Source organism: Lactuca serriola, chromosome 1 (genome assembly GCF_051521515.1).
Source record: "Lactuca serriola cultivar US96UC23 chromosome 1, Lser_US96UC23_V15, whole genome shotgun sequence".
NCBI lineage: Eukaryota > Viridiplantae > Streptophyta > Magnoliopsida > Asterales > Asteraceae > Lactuca > Lactuca serriola.
Window position 1 is genome coordinate 112,258,144 of NC_136408.1, and position 23,742 is coordinate 112,281,885.

Consider the following 23,742-nt stretch of genomic DNA (forward strand, 5'->3'; position numbering starts at 1 on the left):
GTATCTCTTCATATAGTATGTAATGTATTATTATAGACTCATGAATGAACTAACTCTTGTGTGATTCCTTGTACTTGGAATAGTAAGTAGTATCTCCTAACTATACCTATTATAATTACTAGTAATGTATGTGTATAACCAAAAGTATGCCTTTGCTACCCAAAGGTACTGAACTGACTGATGGAAATTTTATGTCTATATATGTATACATGATATATAACTAATATTTAGACGAGATTCGAACGAATAACCGATACCCTAAGGCCACATCCAAACGAGGAAAGGGAATTAAAGCGAGCTAGTCGTCCTAAGTCCTTTAAACATTACTGATATAACTATACATATATAGGCATGTATTTGACAATATAAAAGTATAAAAGAAGTTTTGTAAAACCTTTGAAAGTTTAATAACTAAGGAATGATGACTTGATGTCAGTTTATAAAACGATTTGAACGTAGTTTGTTTGATAAGACAATTTTAAGTATAAGAACAACCTTTGTTTGAAACACAATTGTAACAGAGTTTGAAAGGAAACATACATTATATAAGACAGTTTTATAAAGAGTTTTAACATGTAAAAACGTTTGAGATAGTCATTTGAAGTACTATGTTTGGTAAAAACAGCTAAAAGTGTAGTAAATCCATTTGTATACTAGTTATTAATCACATGTGATTGATATGATAACTAGCATGATTCAACTTGTATTCCTCCCCCCCCCCCATAAAAGCATTTATAAACATTAATCAACATTTAAAAGGTTAATTAAGGGGTATGAACTCACGTGTCAGTGAGTGATGCGACGGTAGGATCGGTTTAGGAGGTTGAGTGTTAATTAAGGGCTTGAGCACAAATGAATCCTATTAACCATATTATGACATATGTATGTATACAATTAGTGTTTGTAATAGCTAATTATTGAATTGGGACCACCTTAGGGACTAGTAAACACTCATATTGCAGTGTTACAATCATATATGATCGTATATAAGGGGTGTATGGCTTTACATGGGAGTGTATGCTCAAAATACACCATATTGGTGTGTGTGCGGCCGCACACACCTGTGTGTGGCCGTATACTCAAGTTTTCAGCCGCACACTACATGTTTTGGAGTGTTCGTCCCGATTTTGCTTGATATGCATCATGTTATCCCATTTCTAGTTTCCTACCTTAATTGTACTAGGTTTAGAACACTCCAGTAGACCCCAAACAGTGTTAGAAGCTAGCAAAATGAGTTTAACTTGGATTCAATTGGTCTCTTATACAAGAAGAATTTCGGGTTGTCACATCATCCCCCCGTTAAAGGGAATTCCGTCCCGAAATTAGAGTTTAAGCAGTAAATAGATACGAAACTAAGCGAAAAGGTGAGGATATTTCTGTTTCATCTGATCCTCGTGCTGCCATGTTACCTCTGGTCCTCACTTGGCGTTCCAACAAACCTTGACTATCGGGATGCGGCTTTGTTATGTTCGCTTGACCTCACGGTCCATGATCTCTACAGGTTCTTCCACGAAGTTGAGGCTCTCGTTGATCTCGATCTCGTCGAGTGGGATTACAAGAAGTCTCGTCGGACAAACACTTTTTAAAGTTCGAGGGGAGAGAAGTAGAATGTACATTGCTAAGTCCGTGATTAGGTTGAATTTGTAAGTTATAGGGCCGATTCTAGCAAGAATCTCGAAAGGCTCTATGTACCTTGGATTTAGCTTTTCACGCTTTCCGAAGCATATCAAGTCTTTCCAGGGTCAGACTTTCACAGGAACGTAGTCCCCTCCTGGAATTCTAAAGGTTTCCTTCTCTTGCTTCTCTTCCTAGTCAAGGGTCACTCCCTGCTAGGTCAAATTCGTAAGAGGTTCCGTAATTCGAGAGGAGTTCTGAATGAACTTACGAAGGCAGTCAGCGAGACCTAGAATTTGGCGAATTCCCATAGGCGTATTCGGTGCTGACCAATTCTCAACGGTTTTGATATTTGGAAGGGTCCTCAAGAATTCCCACATCACTAATAGTGTGTCTTAGGAATTTGACTCTTTAATTCCAAAACTCGTATTTAGAGAACTTTGCGTAGGGCTTCTCTAATCATAATGTTTCCATGGTTTGTTGTAGATGCTCTTTATGATTTCCTTCTTACTACGAGAGTAGAAAAGTAAGTCATTTTCAAGGACAATGACGAACTGATCCAAGTAAGGATGGCATACCCTATTCATTAAGTTCATGAATACTACGGGTCTATTGGTCTTATCCGAGGGGTATCACTACGGACTCGTAGCGTCCGCATTGAGTTTGGAAGATTGTCCTTGGGACATCCTTCTCTAATACTCGCAACTGGTGATATTCAGATCTCAAGTCCATTTTTGAAAGGTACATCGTTCCTTGCGGTTGGTCAACCAATTCATCTATGCGAGATAGAGGGTAATGATTTCTAATTGAAATCTTGTCGAGGTCTCCGTTAGTCGATGTACTTATGAATGGTCCGTCTTTCTTCTTGAAGAATAAGACCGGAGCTCTCCAGGGTGAGGAGCTTGGTCTTCCAATTCCATTGCAGAGTAATCGTTAAGTTGTCCGGACAGTTCTTGTATCTCCGTGGATGTGAGACTGTAGGGCGATCTGGTTACATTAGTCGTATTGGGTTCTAAATTTGTTCACATGATGATGCGATTACTCGTAGTCTTAGGCAGTCTCCGTCCTGAAGTTCGTATTAGAAGTCGTAAATGGTTCATCAGTCACAGTCTCGTGTATACGAGTCGTATATAATTAATTCTGAAAAGGTAGTCGAATAAATGATTCTTCTTTAAGCTCACATCCTAATGAGGAAAAGAAGTACTTCGGAGTTCTGAAATGACGGCTTCGCTAGAAAGGCGATTTCAGAGAAAGAGGTTTACGCACGAAATTGGTATTCTGAGGATCGAATGGAATCAAGTAGTATGATAATATTGGAATCACTTGGAAATAAAGGCGTTAGATTTGATCATAAAGGCATTACAGACAAAACACAACAGTGCAACTTTTAACAGAGTTACAATACTTTAAATTAACTACAAGATTATTGCTGCGAACAAGGTATACTACAAAAGGCAAGTATACACAGCACGAGGGTCCCTTTACTGACGGGATCTCGCAAAAGATAAGACTCTAGTTGCACTAGTTTTAAACAGTTTTATGGGTCTGTTACAAAGAAATCCCTTAATTACTTTAACGTGGGTCCGGAGTAGTCTCTCTTGTGGCAGTGATCCTTAGTATCTACTTCTTTACGCTGGAGTTCTTTGTTATTAGGAAATCCTTTTTGAGGTGTCCTATCTTGCCGCATTGGTGACATATCTGGCTTGTACTAGCATCGGTGGTGGAAGTGTGGTGTCGAGTTAGAGTTATGTGGACACGGGTGTTTTCTTTGTTCATCCACTTTGAAAATTTCCTTTTATAGGGTCTGGTTTTACCACCACCATCGTGTGCAGGGCTGATCCTGATGTCAGGGACATGAGAAATGGATCATGTCGGTGCTCCACAGCTACGGGCATGGTGCCCTAACTTGTGGCAATTGCAGCATTGCATTTCTTGACAAGCCCTGTTATGATGAAAGCTACACTTGTTACACCTTGGAAGTTTTCCATCGTATGGTCTGATCGGTGCTGAAATGGCAGGAGTTGCAACTTGTTGCTGTTTCATGGCAAGTCTTTGGGATTGCTTGCGCTCCTTTTGGGCTTGGCGCTTTCGTTTCTTCTTCTCGGTTTTATGGCTTTGCAAGTCTGTGACTGTTGTCATTTGTTGGCTTCCCGGATTGGTACAACAATCATAATTGTCAACTCCTTTTCCAGTCTTGTTTGCGTTGTTAGAGCTGATGTGTGCAATGAAAGCTCTCACGGCAGCTGTTACCACAACTTGTAATGTAGCGGCGTCCATATGAAGGATAGGGGTTTTGTTGTTCGGCTGACTATTTCCGGATGACGACATGGTTTTGTTATATGAAAGAAAAGGAGTTCGTGAGCGATTATGGTTGAACATAGATGTATATCGATCATTCATGTAAAGAATAAAAGTATGTTGTCGAGGGTTTGACCTACATCCCTATGATGCAGTCCTAGTACAGATTTGAAGGAAGTTCACAGAATGGTCTCAAAACGTTGGTCGTTCAAACCAGAGTATTATTGGTTGGTGGATAACATGATCCAACCTTTGAAAGAGACTTGGAAATGATTCCGGAGTTAAATTACTATAGTCCAATAACTCGACTAGATGGGGTTTCAGATAGACTCCAATGAAAGTATGATGAAAGCATTTGAACAAAGAGTGACACAGAAGTTAGCCGACTGTCAATATCATCGATGTTTAAGATGTAATAAGTTCGGGAAAATTGACCTTGTAGTAGGTCTTACATCATATCCGGAGTAGAAAAGTGTTTGCAGCATAAAGGCCTAACTTAAAGTACTTACAGTACAAGGTAGTCACATAGAAAAGTGCTACACAGAACATAGACAGGAACACGGTTCTTTAAAACAAAGAAGGAAAGTAAAGCATCTCCTACTGGCGACGATCACCCCTATGGTAAACCCTTAGTTCAGCTAGTTGACATTCTATATCTAGCAGGTATCTTTCTTACACCCTCTGGCATACTCGCAGCTCTATGACTTTGGCTCGAGTTTCAGCTAGTGCTTGCAGCAGGGTCTCATGGTCTCTCTCAGATCTCTCACGTGTGTTTTCAAGACGGTTGGTGCGAATGGTATACATTCTTGCATTGGCATTAACCTCTTAGATAAGATGGAGAGTCTTCCTGCCCTGAATTTCATTTTAGGCAACTCTACGGACTAGGATTGGCAGAATTCTGTCTGCTGAGCTTCCCTCGCTTAGAAGCTTCGGTCTCCATTAAACGACATAGGTTGATCCTGCTCTTGGCTCCATGTCTCCAAGCATTCTACCCAAGGAGGCGCCGGGCCATGAAAAGTCGGACGAGGGTTAGGATTTGGAATGGGAGCTACCGGGGGTAGGTTCTCAACCTCGGGCGCGGAGTTGGCATCATCCGATAGGTCTTCAGCATGATGATCATTCAAAGGGATAGGATGATCATCTTCTAGTTCTTCTCCAAACCATCCAGCATTGCCTTCGTTCGAAAGGTATGGGTTGCCGTGGGGATGGGGTCCAGCCATGTTATCTACGTGAGAAATGGGGATAAAGAAATAATTACTAGACGTACTAACTAGATAATTATTAGATAATATTCATTAGTTACATCACTATTTGTAAAGTGTATACCAGTTATATGTAATTCAAAACAGGATAGGCCTTCGAATAAGTGACCTTAACTCCAAATTCACAAGGAACATGGGTAAAGCAAAAATTCACGGATTCTAAGCCTATGACATCCTAGTTACATATAACCTTAGCGTATCCACTTAGCAACTATTGACCTAGTAATGAAGATCTTTTTAGTTCTTAAGTAAGTAATTATAGTAACACAAAATATTCCTATAGTATTTTAGACTTATGTTCTGACCTAGTGTTCTCATTGTGGTAGTGTTGGTAAGTTTTTAGACTTGTTGCCACATCACAACCATTCTTGGGCATGTGTTAATCACTCCTCGAACCAGCACAGTTGATCAGGCTATGCCACTCCTAGGACTGACCATACATCCCCAAGCTTACTTGTGATATTCAACAATCGTAATACTTTTGTTCTTGTCATTGTGAAACCGATTTTAGCATGAATGCAGGTATGTATACTTAGTTAAATATTTTATTATTTAAAAGTATAAACTCTTGGTCAGAGTATTTTTAATCCCATTGTATTTATAGTTAGTATATATTTTATGAGTTGATATACTCAATTCACTATAAACAATGCTCTGATACCAATCTGTCACACCCCAAAACTGAGAACCGCGGAAACATTCTGGGGCAGAGGACGTCATGTAATGTATCACAACAATGCAAAGTAGTAAACAAGAAACAAGATCATCCACTGCATTAATAGTATAATTTTAAATACATGTGTGTTCTTTCATAGTATAAAACAACATAATGAATAATTAAAATAAAAGACAAGTCTTGACTGCTCCGTCTTCACAAAACGTGGTCGTCGTACCTGTCTATTTGTGACCTGAGAATACAAGTTATTTTGAAAGCGAGTATCAGCAATAAATCTGGTGAATTCATAAGTATTTATGTGTCTTTGATTTGTAAAACTATAAAGAAAAAACTTGTAAATGTTTGAAGAAAAGTTTGTGTAAGTATGAAAACCCTAGAAAATCCCATATTTCCTACTAGTATAAAAGGTAGTCTTCTACAAAGACCCGACTGTTTTGAAAGTAGTCTTATACCAAGACCCGACTCTTTTGAAAGTAGTCTTCTACCAAGACCCGACTCTTTTGAAAGTAGTCTTCTACCAAGACCCGACTGTTTTGAGAGTATGCATCACTGTAAAGGTGACGGTTTTTCCCTTATATAACTATTATTATTATAAAACAATAGTCTACCTCATCGTTTATGTGTATGTGTCACAAAATAAAGATAATAAGGAAAATAATATAATAACTAAAATTGTCTCCTTTTGCACTAGGATATTCACGGCGTGGTAACTCGCCGAATAGTACAACCATAGACACCCGTCGATGTGCATTTTCCCTACTGTAGCTAACAGCCTTGGGGGTGGAATGGTAAGTCCCGAAATGTATGTAATAGTATCTATGTAATAGTATCTATGTAACGTATCTATGTAATCGTATCTCTTGTAATTGTATGTCTTGTAATTGTATGTAATCATATCTCTTCATATGGTATGTAATGTATTCGTATTCTTGTAATTGTATCTCTTCATATAGTATGTAAGGTATTAGTATAGACTCATGAATGAACTGACTCTTGTGTGATTCCTTGTACTTGGAATAGTAGGTAGTATCTCCTAACTACACCCATTATAGTTACTAGTAATGTACATGTATAACCAAAAGTATGCCTTTGCTACCCAAAGGTACTGAACTGACTGATGGAACTTGTATGTCTATATATGTATACATGATATATAACTAATATTTAGATGACAATCGGACGAATAACCGATACCCTAAGGCCACATCCAAACAAGGAAAAGGAATTAAAGCGAGCTAGTTGTCCTAAGTCCTTTAAACATTCCTTATATAACTATACATATATAGGAATGCATTTGACAATATAAAATTATAAAAGAAGTTTTGTAAAACCTTTGAAAGTTTAATAACTAAGAAATGATGACTTGATGTCAGTTTATAAAACGATTTGAAAGTAGTTTGTTTGATATGACAATTTTAAGTATAAGAACAACCTTTGTTTGAAACACAATTGTAACCGAGTTTGAAAGGAAAGATACAGTATGCATGACAGTATGATAAAGAGTTTTAACATGTAAAAACGTTTGAGAAAGTCATTTGAAGTACAATGTTTGGTAAAACAACTAAAAGTGTAGTAAATCCATTTGTATGCTAGTTATTAATCACTTGTGATTGATATCATAACTAGCATGATTCAACTTGTATTCCCCCCCCCCCATCAAAGCATTTATAAATATTAATCAACATTTAAAAGGTTAATTAAGGGGTATGAACTCACCTGTCAGTGAGTGATGCGACGGTAGGATCGGTTTAGGAGGTTGAGTGTCAATTGAGGGCTTGAGCACAAATGAATCCTATTAACCATATTATGACATATGTATGTATACAATTAGTGTCTGTAACAGCTAATTATTGAATTGGGACCACCTTAGGGACTAGTAAACACTTATATTGAAGTGTTACAATCATATATGATCGTATATAAGGGGTGGATGGCTATACAAGGGAGTGTATGGTCAAAATACACCATATTGGTGTGTGTGTGTGGCCAAGGTGTGCGGCCAGGATGTGTGTGCAGCCGCACACGATGTGTGTGGCCGTATACTCAAGTGTGCGGCCTCACACTCCATGTTTTGGAGTGCTTAGCCCGATTTTACTTTATATGCATCATGTTATCCCATTTCTAGGTTCCTACCTTAATTGTACTAGGTTTAGAACACTCCATTGGACCCCTAAACAATGTTAAAAGCTAGAAAAATGAGTTAACTTGGATTCAATTGGTCTCTTGTACTAGAAGAAATTTCGGTTTGTCACATATGATATCTAGAATGGAGGAATACATGATCCCTTATCTAATGGCCATGTCATTTTACTAGGCCAGAGTTCAGCAGCAACATTAAGAGCTACGATTGCTTGTTGGGATCTTGGATTCATGCTTGAATAATATTTTTAGTCTTACCCAAGTGGGAGACTGTTGGATTAGATGTCTATGTCCATAACTATTATTGTTATGTACTCGACCCGAGAGTAGCATGGTCCATTTGGGATTCACTTCATTGGAACAATTTGTATGGATAGTCTTTTGAGAATAGTATGTCTATGGTTTATTAATATATATTATAAGTTATAATATATTAAATGAAATTATATTATTTAATTAGTATTGATCAAGAATTAATTTAGAATTAATTTACTGATAAAAAGGAACTAATTAAATATGGACTCATATATTAATTTAGGTTGGGCTAAGCTTACATGGATAGTCCATGGAGTTCTTAACCCATGGATCCAATGGAAATGAAAGGTCATGGGTATTAGGGTTTACATGGATGTAACCATAATCCTCCATACTATATAAAGAGGTATTTGGCACATGAAATGACACTAGTGTGTGAGAAAACAAGAGTGGGCCGATTTCTAGTGTGATTACCATTCTCGCAAGTTTTCCAAGGTGTTTTGGTGATTTGTGATTCCACTTGAGGCATCCACATTATTGGTGCTAGGCTCTTGAAGCTCCAAGGAATCAACCACGAGAAAAGGTATGTCATCCCACTAAGTTATATATTACAAGTACCCCATGGTTTCTAGGGTTGCATGTACATCATAGGAGTGTTAGAATGCTCAAACCCATAAAAAGGACTATATTGCCTCTCCCTAGGTTCGGAACTCTAGACTTTGACCAAAGGTCAAAGTCAACATGGTCAACAGAAATCAACGCCCAGCGGGTACGCTGGGCGTACAACCTCCAACGCGAGGCGTACAGCTGGTCACTATTCGATAGGGTTCAGTCAAGCTACGTTGCGCGTAGCCAGGAGTACACACAACGTACTCCTTTTGTTGCCAATTTCTTTTCTAAATGTCTTAATCCGTTAAGAAATTCCACATAATTTCAGACCTGACTAAAATAAGGTCCCTAAAGCCATAATGTCGAGAACTTTGAGCCTTTGCATGGCTAAGGAGGGCTATAAGTTCATTTCACCCCTTTTTAACTTGAGTACTCATGCATGGGACATAAATGATGATCAAGCGACCATTTTTATTCATCTATACACCCTAATATGCAAGAAGGGACAACCCCAACTCTCTGGAAGGCCATGAACCCGAAAAGGTCCAATCTTGGGGACTAAACCTCATGAATCTTGCACCAAAGGGGATCTAAGAGAGTAATAACCAAGGTGTAAACTTTATACCTGGAAATGATGCACAAAGATAAATGCTTTCTTGATCTCAAAGCTAGATAACACCTTCTTCTTCTTCTTCTTCTTCTAGCCTCCTTCTTCTACTACAAGGCCAAAGAACCACTTAATCTAGCAAAAGACACTCACAAGCATATACCTCGGGATTTAGGGTTTTGAGGGGGGTTGGAGGTGGCTAAAGGTGGCCAAAAATTAGGCTATCTTATTATATTTATAGAGACACAAGCGGTTTAGGGTTTTGCATTCTGAGACTAGTACACCCAACGTAACTCTTGGTATGCCCAACGTACTAAGATGATCCCGCGTTTTCCATGGTGTATTAGTACACTGCTCGTACTTATGTGTACACCCTGCGTACTGACTGTCATCTTTTCCTTTCAAGGGACTAAAATTGCCAGCGAAAGAAAAGATAAGGATGGAATATTTATACCTCAAATCGGGGTTTTACAGGTTAAACCGAAAACCGATCACCATAACGGTTCAAATGAAAAACCGGTTTTTAAAACATTGCCTCTTAGGGAGGAGGGAGTTATTCCCTCCCAACCCACTGAACTCACTATCACATTCGTTTTTGTTTCTCTTTTTTCTTTACCTTTCCCAACCCATAACACACGGAAATCCTATCTTTCTCAACCCACTCAACCCATGCATTTAAAAAATATAAAAGAACTAAGGTACAAGTCTTAAAACACATGATACAAGAGAACATAAGAGAGAGAAAGTAAAGAGAAATGATGAAGTGGGTTAGTGAAACCAATTAAACAACCCGCTAAAGAGGGAGTGGTATCTTGGAGGTACTAGCGGTAACTCTATTTCTAATTAAGATTTTACATTGATTGTTTTGTATTTTTTTTAATTGAATGAGTTAAGTAAGTTGAAAAAACTAGGATTCCCGTGTGTTATTGGTTGGAAAGATAAAGAAAAATGAAAGACAAAAGCTGATGTGACAATGAGTATGGGTTGAGAGGGAATGACTCCCTCCTCCCTTAGACCATCTTCAACCCACCTTCATTTTTCCCCCAAAAAATGGAGTAAAAATGAGACAAATAGTGTTTCATCTCCAACCATATTGCATTTTTACCCCCCAAAAAGTATATTCCTACTATATTCAATTATTCCAACTTACATAGATTCTCAAACACACCCGTCTACTAATTTAGTTTTTACAAATATATAATCTATATTTTTTTCATTACATTAATATTAAATACAAACGATTATATTATAATAAACTTATAACTAAGTATTATACAAGCATTTATAAAAATATTACACGTACATACTTTTAAATAAATATTAAATAAATAAATAATAGTATTGTCACTTGTTGGTTTTTATTAGATTATTATTGTAATATATAGGTTAACTATAAGTTTAATAACATAAGTTATCGTGTTTCTAATATATATTTTAATTAAAAGTTTTTATAAAATACGTTATCGTTTTTTAAAATTTCAATATATATTTAAATTTTTATATAAATTTGATGAACAAAAAACAAACTTTATATTTATAATTAATTAATATAATTTAATTTATAACAAAATATTAAAAGTATTAAATATTATATTTAAATTATAATTAGTAGGTAAAAATAAACTAGAAATATAAAAATATATAACAGAGAGATTAAAACCGACAACACAAAGTTTACCTCCATTTTGGAAAAAATAAATAATATAACACCATATTTAGTGTAATACTATTCATATCTCCTAAAATAGGGGAATAAATAGGAGTCGTTTGGAGAGAAATAGAAAAAGAAAAAAGAAAAAAAAATGAAGAATTAAAATGAATTGGAGATGCTCTTACAATCATTTAATTTAAACACAGTAAAATAATATGGATTTTAGATTCAAATTTTGAAAACTTTCAATTTCTTTATTTCTTTTAGAAAGAATATGATAAATAATACTAATGAATAAATTAAATGTGTTATTTAAATCCAAAAGAAAGTAAATGAAAATTTTGAATCTACGTGACGTGTAGATAGCAATAGCCACAAAATCCCTGGTCCACAAACTACACTCTTCCCCATAAATAAAATATATAACACCCATTGTCCTCTGAGCATCTAACCCATTTCACTCAAATTCTGGCTACCCCCACCACCGTCTCAGTTCAAACATTCACGAAGTGAAAGTAGTTGCAGGCGGTGCTCTCACGCCGAATGCGGCGTCGCCGGGTACTTTTCTCTCATTGCATTGATCTTTTGGTTATATTTATCTGGGTTTATATATATATATATATATATATATATATATATATATATATATATATATATATATATATATATATATATATTATTTTTTTGTATTGATGATGATTCCATAGTTAAGTCGACTATATGGCTGTGTCTCCAAAACGTCGTTTAAGCAAAAAATGTTTCTCATGTTATAAATACAACACAAATTGACTGAAAATACATAATTATATTCTGTAGTTTACCTTCCTACTGAAATGTCACTTCCATAGCAAAGATTACAAGTTGACCGGTGAAAGAAATATATTGTTTGTGATCTTAATTAAACGATTAATTAAGTGAATAGTTGATTAATATATAAATTATGAAGTCTAATTGATTATCTTTTTGTTTAAATAAATAAGAGTAAATTTCGTGAACTGTCCATGTGGTTTGGGATAATATGCGTATTTGATCTCTAAATATTTTTTAAACTTGGATGGTCCATAGAATTTATTTTTGTTGCACACTTTGGTTCTTACGAGGCCTAAAAAGACTAAATTACACTTCTTGATTTCTTATTTAATATATTTATTCTTTACTAACAAAACTTCAAAATGGTTCTTGTGGTATCTTAAAATCTAAAGTTTAATCCCTAAATTTAAAAAACCTCACAGATGGTCCCTGTGATTTAATATATTTTTTTGATGTTTGGTCTTTATGCCACACTTCGTTAGCTTTCTACCAGCGTTGTAAAACTCGTTGAGTTGGCTGTTTCTCGGACGAGTACTCATTACTCGCCTCTTACCGAGGCGAGTTACAGAATCCGAGTACTCCCTGTCGACTCGTTACTCGTTACTGAAGGGAGGAGTGTTGTATAACATGGACAACTCGGTAATTAATATATATAATATACATAATGATTTATTATCTAAGACACATACATCTGATTATTACTACATATATATTTTAAATTTTCAGTAATTATTTACGAAGTGAGATCACTGTGTGTTTTTCAGTTTTGTGTATTCAAATGTATCTAATTTTTTTTTATATATTTAAATCAATTTATTATTTGAACTTATGATTTAGACATATATAATTTGCCTAAAACTATTTGTACATAAATTACCGAATCTGAGTTTCAAGGCTATGGCTATCACTTAATCTAAGGTTACTCTATGCTTAGGAAAATATTCTCTCTTCAATAAGGCTCCCCAACAAACCTTGAAGCTCACAAACTTGTTGTTGAAGGGGAAAAGCTCTTAGGCTTGCCACTAGGCTAGGTTGCACCTCCAAGGTAGGAAGGCGAACCTTTAACCCTTCATTTTCTACCAAATACAATCATTATGCCCCTCAGTCAACTTCTTCGTACGAGCTTCCGATGCCTGCCGATCATGTCTGACTTCATCTATCATTTTCTTATTAGTTGTATACATGGAGTGAGCCAACATGGTGACACTGCTACCAAGCTTATGCTCCTACATCAAAACATCATTTGTTTACGACTCTCAACAAGCTCACTCCATAAAGACGTTCATATCAATCAAGCTCAAACCCGTAATTAATTTTCCCCATAATAACCAAGCGTTGTGTAGTATGACGGCCGAAAACCGAAATCATCTAGCAATCTGTCCGTTTAGCAAAATCATTATGAATAGAATTTGGGAGCAACTTCTCCATAAAGTGAATGAACGTGATCGAATCACTAATTTTATATCCATTATATATAGCCCTATTAAGTACATAGATATGCCTCACATGATTACTAGTAGACGGACGACTTATCTATAACTATCTCTTCCACATTCTCGAAATCAAAAGGTGTATCTGAAAATTAGGGATCCATAACAAGCGACTGGGGAGACGTGGTAGAGGGAGCGCAATCATGCAACATACTTGAAAAGTTACTCCACCATGCTATCCTAAATAAAAACACCAGAGAGCTTGCTTTCAGGCACTTAATGTCCCTATGATCCAGAATTGAATCAAGATCAATACATTCTGACTTCAGATTAAAAGTTAAAGTTGCCCTTGTTAGACATATATCGTAATAAAAGCACTTGGAAATCCTGAGAATTGTGTAGTCACTTTCAGATTGAAGCATTTGGGTGGTGCTCCCAATCTTCAAACAGATAAGACTTGGAATAAGAGAACAAGAACAACGAATTGGATATTATATAATTTGTAAGTACCAAAAAATGAAAACCAAAAAAGGATTATAAACCTCCTTGTCTGAAAACTATCCCAAGACAATTTTGTTTGTCATAAAACTATCTAAACTGTCATAAAACAGTTTTCCAACAGTTAAAAAGTGTCACAAAAACTGGGTTTTAATTAGAGTGCAGATTAAGTCCGGATTTCTGATGCATTTCGGATCCAACAGTTCGAACCCAGCTAAGCTTGACCCCAACCAGAGGCTCTGCCCCTTGGACCCTGCTCCCAGGGGTACTTCCCTCGGACTCCCGTTCATTCAGAAGCTTCCCCTCTAAAAGTGAGAGTCTACTTTTAATCTTGAATAAACTTAAACAAGTGTGCACTTCACACCTTCCTTACTTGTTTAATATTCATCAAGATTGATTTTGGTCAACAAGTCAACCCATTATACTTAAATACAATTAGTGAAACAATTTACCAACAACCCTACCATGCGTTCTACTAGCAATAGATCCACTACGGACAAAACCACCCTTGACCTTCACAAAGCCATTTAGATAGTCTCACTGTTAGAAAAGATAAAGGTAGATTAACTACACCATCGAGAACATTACCCAGATCGTCTGGAATAGTCGTATCAAGTTTTACTACTTCAAGATCATCATCATGCCCCTCTTCACCATCTTTCACCAAACCCTTATTGGCTAAATGCTTTTATTCCAACACATCTTCGTCTGTCTTGGTTAATATTTGAAGCACATCAACAATAATCTCTCGGTTTACTATTTCAACACTCCAGGTATGGATTTTTCACTTCTTAATGGAAATAATCAACTATCCATAATAAACATCAACAATAAACCCAAAAGAATTGATATTTTTTACTTCTTAATGGAATTAGGAAAACGCTTAGCAATCTCAACACCACTAGGCCTGTAAAATATATATACCAGTCCCCGTTCACCTATACCTAATAAAATTGTTGAATCAAATGGACAATAAACACCACTATATCAGTACAATACAATATTTTGAATGACACTAATTTCTCATTCAAGTCGGATATCAAGTTGGATTTTTGGTGTGCAATGTGTATCTTATAATAAATCAAAAAATCGATCATGAATAACTTATAGGAACGAAAAGTCCAAATTCTTGGTATTTCGAATAGAGACCCACCTTCCCAACCGGAAGCCTGATTAATTGTAGTATCAAGATTATGTAACTTAATGCCATAATTCTCCCACAAATTGAAATCAAGTGTTGTTGCCTCGATCTCCCCTGTGTTTATGAATAACATCATTAACTTGTCATTGGCCATCGTTAAATAGAGCAGGAAGAAAATAAGAAACACAAGAGGAAGTAGCAGGAAAAAGAAAACTGATAATGGTTATGAGAAAGGTTACCACCATCCTTTTTATAAATCTTAGGAAACACACCCATATGTCATTGTCATACCACCATGACCTGAAGAGCCGAAGAGAGGTGAGCCCTCATAAATTGGACATTGGCAAAGCAAGGAGTGAAAAGCGCACGCCCAAGATAAAATAAAAAAGGACAACGAAGAGTCCAAGTCGGGCGTTAATAATGGTGAGCCCTAGGCAAGGCCTGAGCACCAGTAGCATCCCACCTTGCTCCTTCATGGATTGTGCTCGTCTGCAAAAAAAAAAAAAAAAAAAAAAAAAAAAAAAAAAAAAACTCAAACTCGTACAAGGTGACAGATATTGTCCCCTCCATCAACTCTATAAATACCTCCTCTATTGGTGGTATTATCAAGTAACAATTAACTATCTCGTTCTCTTATAAAGATTCGATACTCTCTCTCTCTCTCTGTCTCTCTCTCTCTCATGCCTAACTTGAGCATCATAGTGTTATCCCGGGACAACCCCCAGATTACACTTAGCTTAATGCTTCTCTTGTGATCGACAAGTCTTGGAGCATCCATCTCAAGGGAGAAGACCCCAACTCTCAATCCATCCTATCTCAAACCTATATGACTTGTTTGCATCACTACTTTTGCCAAACGTGTCCACAAAAATAATAAAAGGTACAACTTATAGTTGCAATAACTTATACAACTTATAGCTAATAACTTCGTGCTTCCGGTTACTAGCTACCAACTAATTTTTTTTCCAAACATACATATAATGTGACTATAAATATGGTCTCATTTAGGCCAATTTACCATCATCGTCCACCTTCACACTTCCACCATTACCTATTTACCGCCATCCAACACCATTTACGACCCAAAATTGAACTTGTTATGACATTTATACCCTCAGTACATAATTAACACGACAATAATTTTGTCTTTTAGTTTAAGTAACAATGGATAACGAAATTCAAAGGAAGCTACTTAGACATGGCGACGAGGAAACCGAAGGCGACTTAAAAAAAAGGGTATGGATTGAATCCAAGAAGATATGGAGGGTTGCATTGCCCAGCATGATATCAAGGGTTTGTGCGTTCGGAACTCTTGTTATCACTCAATCTTTCATCGGCCATATAAGCAACGTTGATCTTGCTGGCTACGCACTTGTCCAAACCCTAAGTGTCCGGTTTATCAATGGAATACTTGTAAGTCCGCATTCTTTTAGCTCGTCTTTGTTCATGGTGCCAAAAAAAGAACGCAAATTAACTTGCACTTAATTTGTTATTTATATCGCTTAACAGTTGGGAATGTCAAGTGCAACTGAAACGCTTTGTGGCCAAGCATTCGGAGCGGGGCAACACCATATGATGGGAATTTACTTGCAACGATCTTGGATCATCGACTTAATTACTTTGACAATTTTGCTCCCAGTTTTCATCTTCGGGACACAATTATACAGACTCCTCGGTGAAGATGAAGCCATAGCCGTGAGCGGTGGGTACATATCTCTATGGTTCATCCCGTTCATCTACAACTTCGTGTTTACGTTGACAATACAAATGTTTCTACAAGCACAATTAAAGAATATAGTAATCGCATGGCTTTCCATCTTCAGACTCGCAATCCACGTCCCTTTGTCGTGGCTTCTGGTGTTTAAGTTAAGCTTTGGAGTTCCAGGCGCGATGGTTGCATTGTTAGTATCGTCCTGGTTTCTTGTGGCTGCTGAATTTATCTACATTTTTGGAGGTTGGTGTCCTTATTCGTGGAAAGGGTTCACAGTTGCTGCGTTTAAAGACTTGTATCCTGTTGTGAAGCTCTCGTTATCTTCTGGTGTTATGGTGTGGTAAGTATCGCCCTATATAAGTTGTTTTTATAGAATTGGTTGAATTGCTTACGTACCACCATGCATACATGGATTCATGACCCTATCCTAGGTGGCATTTTCACAAATATTATTAAAATTTTCGTTTATAACCTTTTCTTTTATATTAGATATATACATTAACCCTTTGTTCTTTTTTATTTAATAAAGCTACATCAATAGAATTGCGTATTATATTTAATACATTACACCCCATATTTAATACATTACACCCCATTAAATATAGTTAATTAATAGGCTTAAAATTACATATGTTAAGACAAAAAAAATGGGCTCATTTAAGAAAAAACACGACCTATTATAGACAAATTACAAAAAAAACCGTATACTAATTTGGTATGTATTAAAAGCCTCCCATTTTCGGAACGTTTAATTGCGTTCACTTACAGATATTTTTCATAAAGATATCTATTACATATATAATAGTGAATAACTCAAATATAACCATACAAAGATACTCCATTATTCATACTTTTAAATATAAATGTGATTTTTTATTGGGGAAAATAGGGGTTATTCAGAAGAACAAAATATAAAATCATGATTCAATGTTTAGAACATCAATCTCCTAACTTAACCCACTAGGACATTTTGTTCATCAAGTAAAAAAGAAACCACCATAGATAACTTAACCACTTAAATCTTATATTCATTAAGTCCATTAAGTCAAAATGAAACACCACCTTAAATGCTCCCTTTCTTCTTCTTTCTTGTACAGCTTGGAGCTATGGTACAATGCTGTGCTAGTCTTACTTGCAGGATACATGCCAAATGCAGAAGTTGCCATTTCTGCCTTCTCGATATGGTATGTAACTTATACTTTATAAATTATCTTTAACAGACAACAGATTGAATTTAATTTATTAAACTTTGCAGCTTGAACATTAATGCATGGGAGTTTATGATAAGCATGGGATTCTTAGGCGCTGCATGGTATGCAACCAATCAATTAATTTCCTTATTCTGTTAGAAGAATTATTAAGACGCTCACTTTTATATTTGTTTTATATGTGCGGATGACAAGCTTCATAGAATTCGGTATTTTTCAGTGTGCGGATTGCAAATGAACTTGGAAGAGGAAATGCTAAAGCTGCAAAGTTCTCGATTAAAGTGTTGTTGGGAACTTCCATTGCAATTGGAACATTCTTTTTTGTTCTTTTCTTGGTGTTTCGCAAAAAACTCGCTTACTTCTTTACAGATGATGAAAGAGTTGCAGATACTGTTGAGGATCTTTCTTTATTACTTTCGCTTTCCGTATTGGTGAACAGTATTTATCCGGTTCTTTCAGGTAATTCTACCATTTTATTTTTTATCCATACACAACATTTTATTCTTAATAGAGTTGTAAAATACAACAACTTAAAGCACAAATTGTTGTGTATGGAAAAAATTTGTTGCGTACGAATCAACTACCATTCTAATTAATCTACTTTTCAATTTATATTTCAAAGTAGGGAAGTTTATATATTTTCGGAAATATATATAATAGTGGACCTTTCTTTAATTTAAGATCTTCAAAGATTTAAACCTGTGAAATTAAAACCGCAATATGTTTTCTTTTCTTCTTGGGTAAATTACATGAATGATCCCTGTGGTTTGGGGTAACCTGCATTTTTGGTGCGTAGCTATTTTTTTTTTCAATCCGACCGTCTTTATGATTTGGTTTTGTTACGAATTTAGTCCCTACCAAACCTAAATTGACTATATTACCCTTATGCATTTATATTTTTAGTTAATCTATTGTTTTTTATTATTTAAAAATTTAACAAAAAGAATGGAAAAGTGGCTTTCTCCTTCACGTTCACTTCCTATATATCTCCTTCGTTGTAATCCTATAGATAGATTTCAACATATATAACCATGTTCCCATCCAGGGTTTAGTGAAACTAAATTAAATTGTGAACTTTTCATTATGCTAAACAATATAGTATGTTAGGCAATTTATCAAGATTCAAAGCCATAAAATCTTACTGGTATTTTTAATTTATTTCCCAATTAGGACCTTTCTTTTAAGGGAAGTATATGATGTTAATGTTCATCATGAGAGTTTGTATATTGATTTGAGCCTGTAAAATCCTGTTGTCATTAGGTATGGCAATTGGAGCTGGAATGCAGGGTATTGTAGCAATTGTCAACCTTGTTTGCTTTTATGTGATTGGCATACCAATGGGAGCTTTGCTCGGATATTTGACAAATCTCCAAGTAAAGGTATACTATGATCCATTTGATCATCACAAAACATACCAACACTACATTAGCCTTTTCTTTTCTCTTTTTTTGAAAAATATTGAGAGTTGTTATATCGCTCCTATCTCGATAGGGTATATGGATTGGAATGATTGGTGGCATTGTAACTCAAACGCTTGTGCTTTTGTATTTGGCATGGAGAATAGACTGGGATGATCAGGTAAACTTGGGGAAAATAGAAGGAATTTTTAACATTTATATATTTTTTGGCCTTTGACATTGATATTTGTAACCTCTCAAATTTTAGAGACTCCTACTTCTTGTTTTGCAGGTTAAGAAAGCTGGGGAACGGCTCAACAGGTTCTATGTGAGATCTTCAGACAGCACAGAGCAGGTTTCTGACTGATCAAGATAGATCAAAAGATTTTCGTAAGTAGTATTTTATATGTTCATATTATATGTATGGTAGTTTAAGTTGTTAGAATTCTTATGATTGCTTAGAAAAGGGCTTAGGCCATTTTTAGTTACTCAAACTCTTATGGGTGTTTTAATTTGATCATTATACTTTGTTTAAGCTATCATTGGTGATTTAACATTTTATTTTTGTTAATTTTTGCCACTCTAACCGGTGTGTATAATATCCAACCACGTTGTCAGAGTTACAATTAGTCATTGAACTTTTCTTGGTGTTTTATTTTAGTCATTATATTATATTTAAGCTACCATTGGTCCCTGAAGTTGTTTATTTCTTTTTTCATTTTAGTCACTCTATACTTTTATTATCAATTATCAAAATAAAATAAAAAAGCTACTACCTTTTTCTTTTTCTCCACACCTAAACCTATTATATCAATTATTTCAGAGTAAATTATATGAATAATCCATGTGATTTAGGGTAACTTGCACAATTAGTCCTCAAATTGTTTAACTCAAACGTTCCTAATGCTCTTTAAATAAACTATTTTACCTTTATCCACCCAATCGTTCTTGTCGCCGGAAGAAACGCACCTAATCATCATGGAAAAATTAGTTTCACTTTGGGTGACCCTATGAGAAGTCTTCATATCCAGTGGACCTAAACCGAGAATATCTTGGTAAATGTGAATCAATTGAAAACACGAACAAGTCTAGGTTTTCTTCCAAGAGCTCAAATCAGGGGCCTCGATCCTCCTTCAACGTCAAAGGGATATCTTTTTTTTATGAAGCAATTGAAAACACGAACAAGCTACACCAAAAAGAATATGCGTAAGAGGTTTGATGACTTTATGTTATCTACATAAATACGTTACATCTTTCCCCCACCATCAAAGAAAAATAGCTCTTGGTTGTAGAAATTATGAGAGAAAGTAAATATTAATATGACAACCATGTCAAGTAGTAAACACATAATTATTGTGAACTACATATTACAACCATGTCATGTAGCTAGTAAACACATAATTATTGTGAACTATAGATATTAATCGAAATCATGAAATTCATTAAAACGTTCAACCACATATCCAAAAGATCTAATCTAACAAATTACCTAATAAATCAAAACTCAATCAAAATCTTCATAGGTTAGACAAGGATTCATTAAAACAGAGTCCAAAAAATAGAAGAAAAGAAATCACAATTGTTTTCATATGGAAATAGGGGAATCGTTGTCTAATGTTGGTTATCATAGAAACTTACCATATGTTAGATCGGATCTGGGTACTTCCATTTCTGACTTTTCTTTTGAAGCCCGAAGAAGCTGAAGATGTTGATAAAGAAATCCATTCCTTATTCACCTCTCTAGTCTAATGGAAGCAGCCTCGATTGGAAGCAGCCTCGATCGGTTCTGAGAGAAGAACTTATCTAATAACTGTCAAATAAGAAGTTTATGTAGATTAAAAATTGGGAAAATTCGACGGATAAGATTATGGCGACAATTTTGCACTCGCCATCGTCAGATAGTATTAATAATTTAATGTTCTCAGACGATCTTTAGCATATATATATATATATATATATATATATATATATATATATATATATATATATATATATATATATATATATATGTATGCTAAAGATCATTTGAGAGCATTAAATTATTAATACTATCTGGCGATGGCCAGTGCAAAATTGTCGTGTGTGTGTGTGTGTGTATATATATATATATATATATATATATATATACAGAGAGAGAGAGAGAGAGAGAGAGAGAGAGAAAAGAGGGTTCAATTAAGAAAGAAAGGGTTAAGATTGAGGGAATGAATTTGGGCCATTTATTTTGAATCTGCAGCTTAATCGCTCCACTGTATGAAGAAAAAAACAAAGATAACATTCATATATGAATATGTATATTCATATATGAATATGTATATTCATATATGAATAAGTATGTGTCTATTTACAAGTGATTATTCTTATATGAATATGGCGGTTGGTGGCAAATATGGTAAGCGGTGGCAGGTAGTTGTGGCAGAGGTGGTAGTTGTGGTGGCGGCAATGGTGGCGGAGATGGTGGTGGTAAAGGTGACAGATGATGTGGGGGTCTTGGCAGTGGTGGTGGTGGTTGTGGTGGAAGTGGCGATGTTGGTGTTTAATAGGTTTTCTCGGTTACTATAAAACATAAATCAACACTACGAAATTCATAATTTTTTTATGGGTACAAGCATTTGGGTACATATTGGTATAGATTTGATGATGCAAAATAAACACATTATAGTTAGAGTTTATCTGCTTATTGTAGACAGTCGGTCTTGTCTAAGCAAGTGTAAATAATACAACTTAGACAAGCTGATATGGCATAGTTTGTATATTTTGTTAATTTGAAGATATGTTGATGTTTCTAAAGACTAATATTGAAGATATATGTTACTAATGTACACATTGAGGTTTATATGTTGAAGACTGAAGACCAGATATGAGTTGCCTTAGCTGATATGATGTAGAACTAATCTTTGAAGCTATCATGTTTTTGGTGGTGCTAAAGATATCCCCTGATGATCTAAGCTGAAGACATGTTAATGATATATTTGGCCCTGATGGAGTTATCAACATATGAACTAACCGAAGGCACCATCAGCACGAAAACTATCCATTCACTGAATACCTTATCCATTGGTATTGATGACATATCAATATGTCCATATGCTAAAGTTCTTACACTGATGACACATTAATTATATGATATGCTGAAAACATGATATGCTGATAGGTATACATTATATGCTGAAGCTGAAGCTACTCTAGTTGAAGCTAAAGTTGATTAGGGGATGACTCTCTGAAGCTAATGTCGTTGATCAACAAATATCATGTTGGTGCTCATGTCCAAATCTGGAGCAGATCAGAATAACTTGGTGACGAAGTATTCTGAAGATCTGATCTAATTTGTTCCTTATTTACCAGATATATATATTTATCTTAGAAGATTCAATCCTAACAAATCACAGATTTTGTTTTACAAGAAGATTTGGAAAATCTACAGAAAATTTTCTCTTATCTTTGTGATAATCAGTTAGGTTAGACTAATATTTATACTAGATGCTCTCATTAGTTGAGAGTTCATGATTCGTATTGTATTACGAGCAAGAGAGTTTATGTAGAGAGAATTGTGAGTTCTTGGAGATGATTCATAATATTTTTTTTATTTCTAAATCATTGTGCTTAAACATAAATCTCGACAAATAAAATTGGTTTTATTTGTTAAATACTTGTATTATTATTCCACGTTTCTATTAGATTCATACACAAGTGTTAGGGTTTGGGTCATTTAATTGGTATCAAATCACTTTAGAACATATGTTCGAAGATCTGTTAAAGATTCAAAAGTTCAAATATTATTCAAAAACTCAAAAATCAAAAGAAGAAGAAGAAGAAGAAGATATCTTATACAATCATCTAGATATGAAGAATATTTTAGAAACAGAGAAGAGAGAATATGGTATTTTCCCTTATCTATGGTACTTTCTGACCAAATAAAGTATGTGTGTTCCTTATAATGTATCTTAGATGATAGAACAATTTTTAATTAGAAGGATCAACAAAGATACAAATATTTTTGATGAAAAAGAAAACAAAAAAGATATGATAAATAAAAGTATGATTGATGCAAGCCCTTTATCATGTTTTCTTGTATTGATGTATGATCCAAAGGCACCCCTATCTGTTTTTTTCATGGTTGAATTGGATCTGAAAAACAAAGGAATCAATTAGAAACAAGAAGACATAGGTCTAAAGGAGAAGATTAAGGAAAAGGATGCTCAGAAGAAAACGACTTCATCTCTTAGTCTTAAAACATAAGAAATACTTAATGTAAACCTGTTTTTAAGCAATCCTAGTTTTCACACTGATAAACATCAAGTTGTTAAGCCACAAGCTGTCAATACTCAAAAAGTTCCATCAATACCCATTATCATTCTCAAACGACCCACACAGACTCAAGCAAACCCTTACCTGCACAAAACCACTCCATCATCTTCATCTCAGACCATGAAGACCCC

General features: G+C 35.2%; 1 protein-coding gene across 1 annotated transcript; it reads left to right on the forward strand.

Moving 5' to 3' along the window:
* The first annotated feature begins 11,540 nt into the window (after positions 1-11,540).
* Positions 11,541-19,877, forward strand: LOC145097433 (protein DETOXIFICATION 24-like). Its single transcript, XM_079034998.1, has 9 exons — positions 11,541-11,669; positions 16,144-16,403; positions 16,500-17,041; positions 17,799-17,885; positions 17,957-18,013; positions 18,130-18,368; positions 19,170-19,288; positions 19,401-19,487; positions 19,599-19,877. Exons 2-9 carry the CDS (start codon positions 16,155-16,157, stop codon positions 19,671-19,673), a joined length of 1,455 nt encoding a protein of 484 aa, XP_078891124.1. The 5' UTR covers positions 11,541-11,669; positions 16,144-16,154; the 3' UTR covers positions 19,674-19,877.
* The last annotated feature ends 3,865 nt before the right edge of the window (positions 19,878-23,742 follow it).

What these genes read in the sequence shown, in the direction of transcription:
- LOC145097433 (XM_079034998.1), top strand. Translation starts at nt 16,155, where the DNA reads ATGGATAACGAAATTCAAAGGAAGCTACTTAGACATGGCGACGAGGAA. An exon ending in TCTTCTGGTGTTATGGTGTG is followed by an intron (nt 17,042 to 17,798) that starts GTAAGTATCGCC and finishes TTTCTTGTACAG; the next exon opens with CTTGGAGCTATGGTACAATG. An exon ending in ATTTCTGCCTTCTCGATATG is followed by an intron (nt 17,886 to 17,956) that starts GTATGTAACTTA and finishes TAAACTTTGCAG; the next exon opens with CTTGAACATTAATGCATGGG.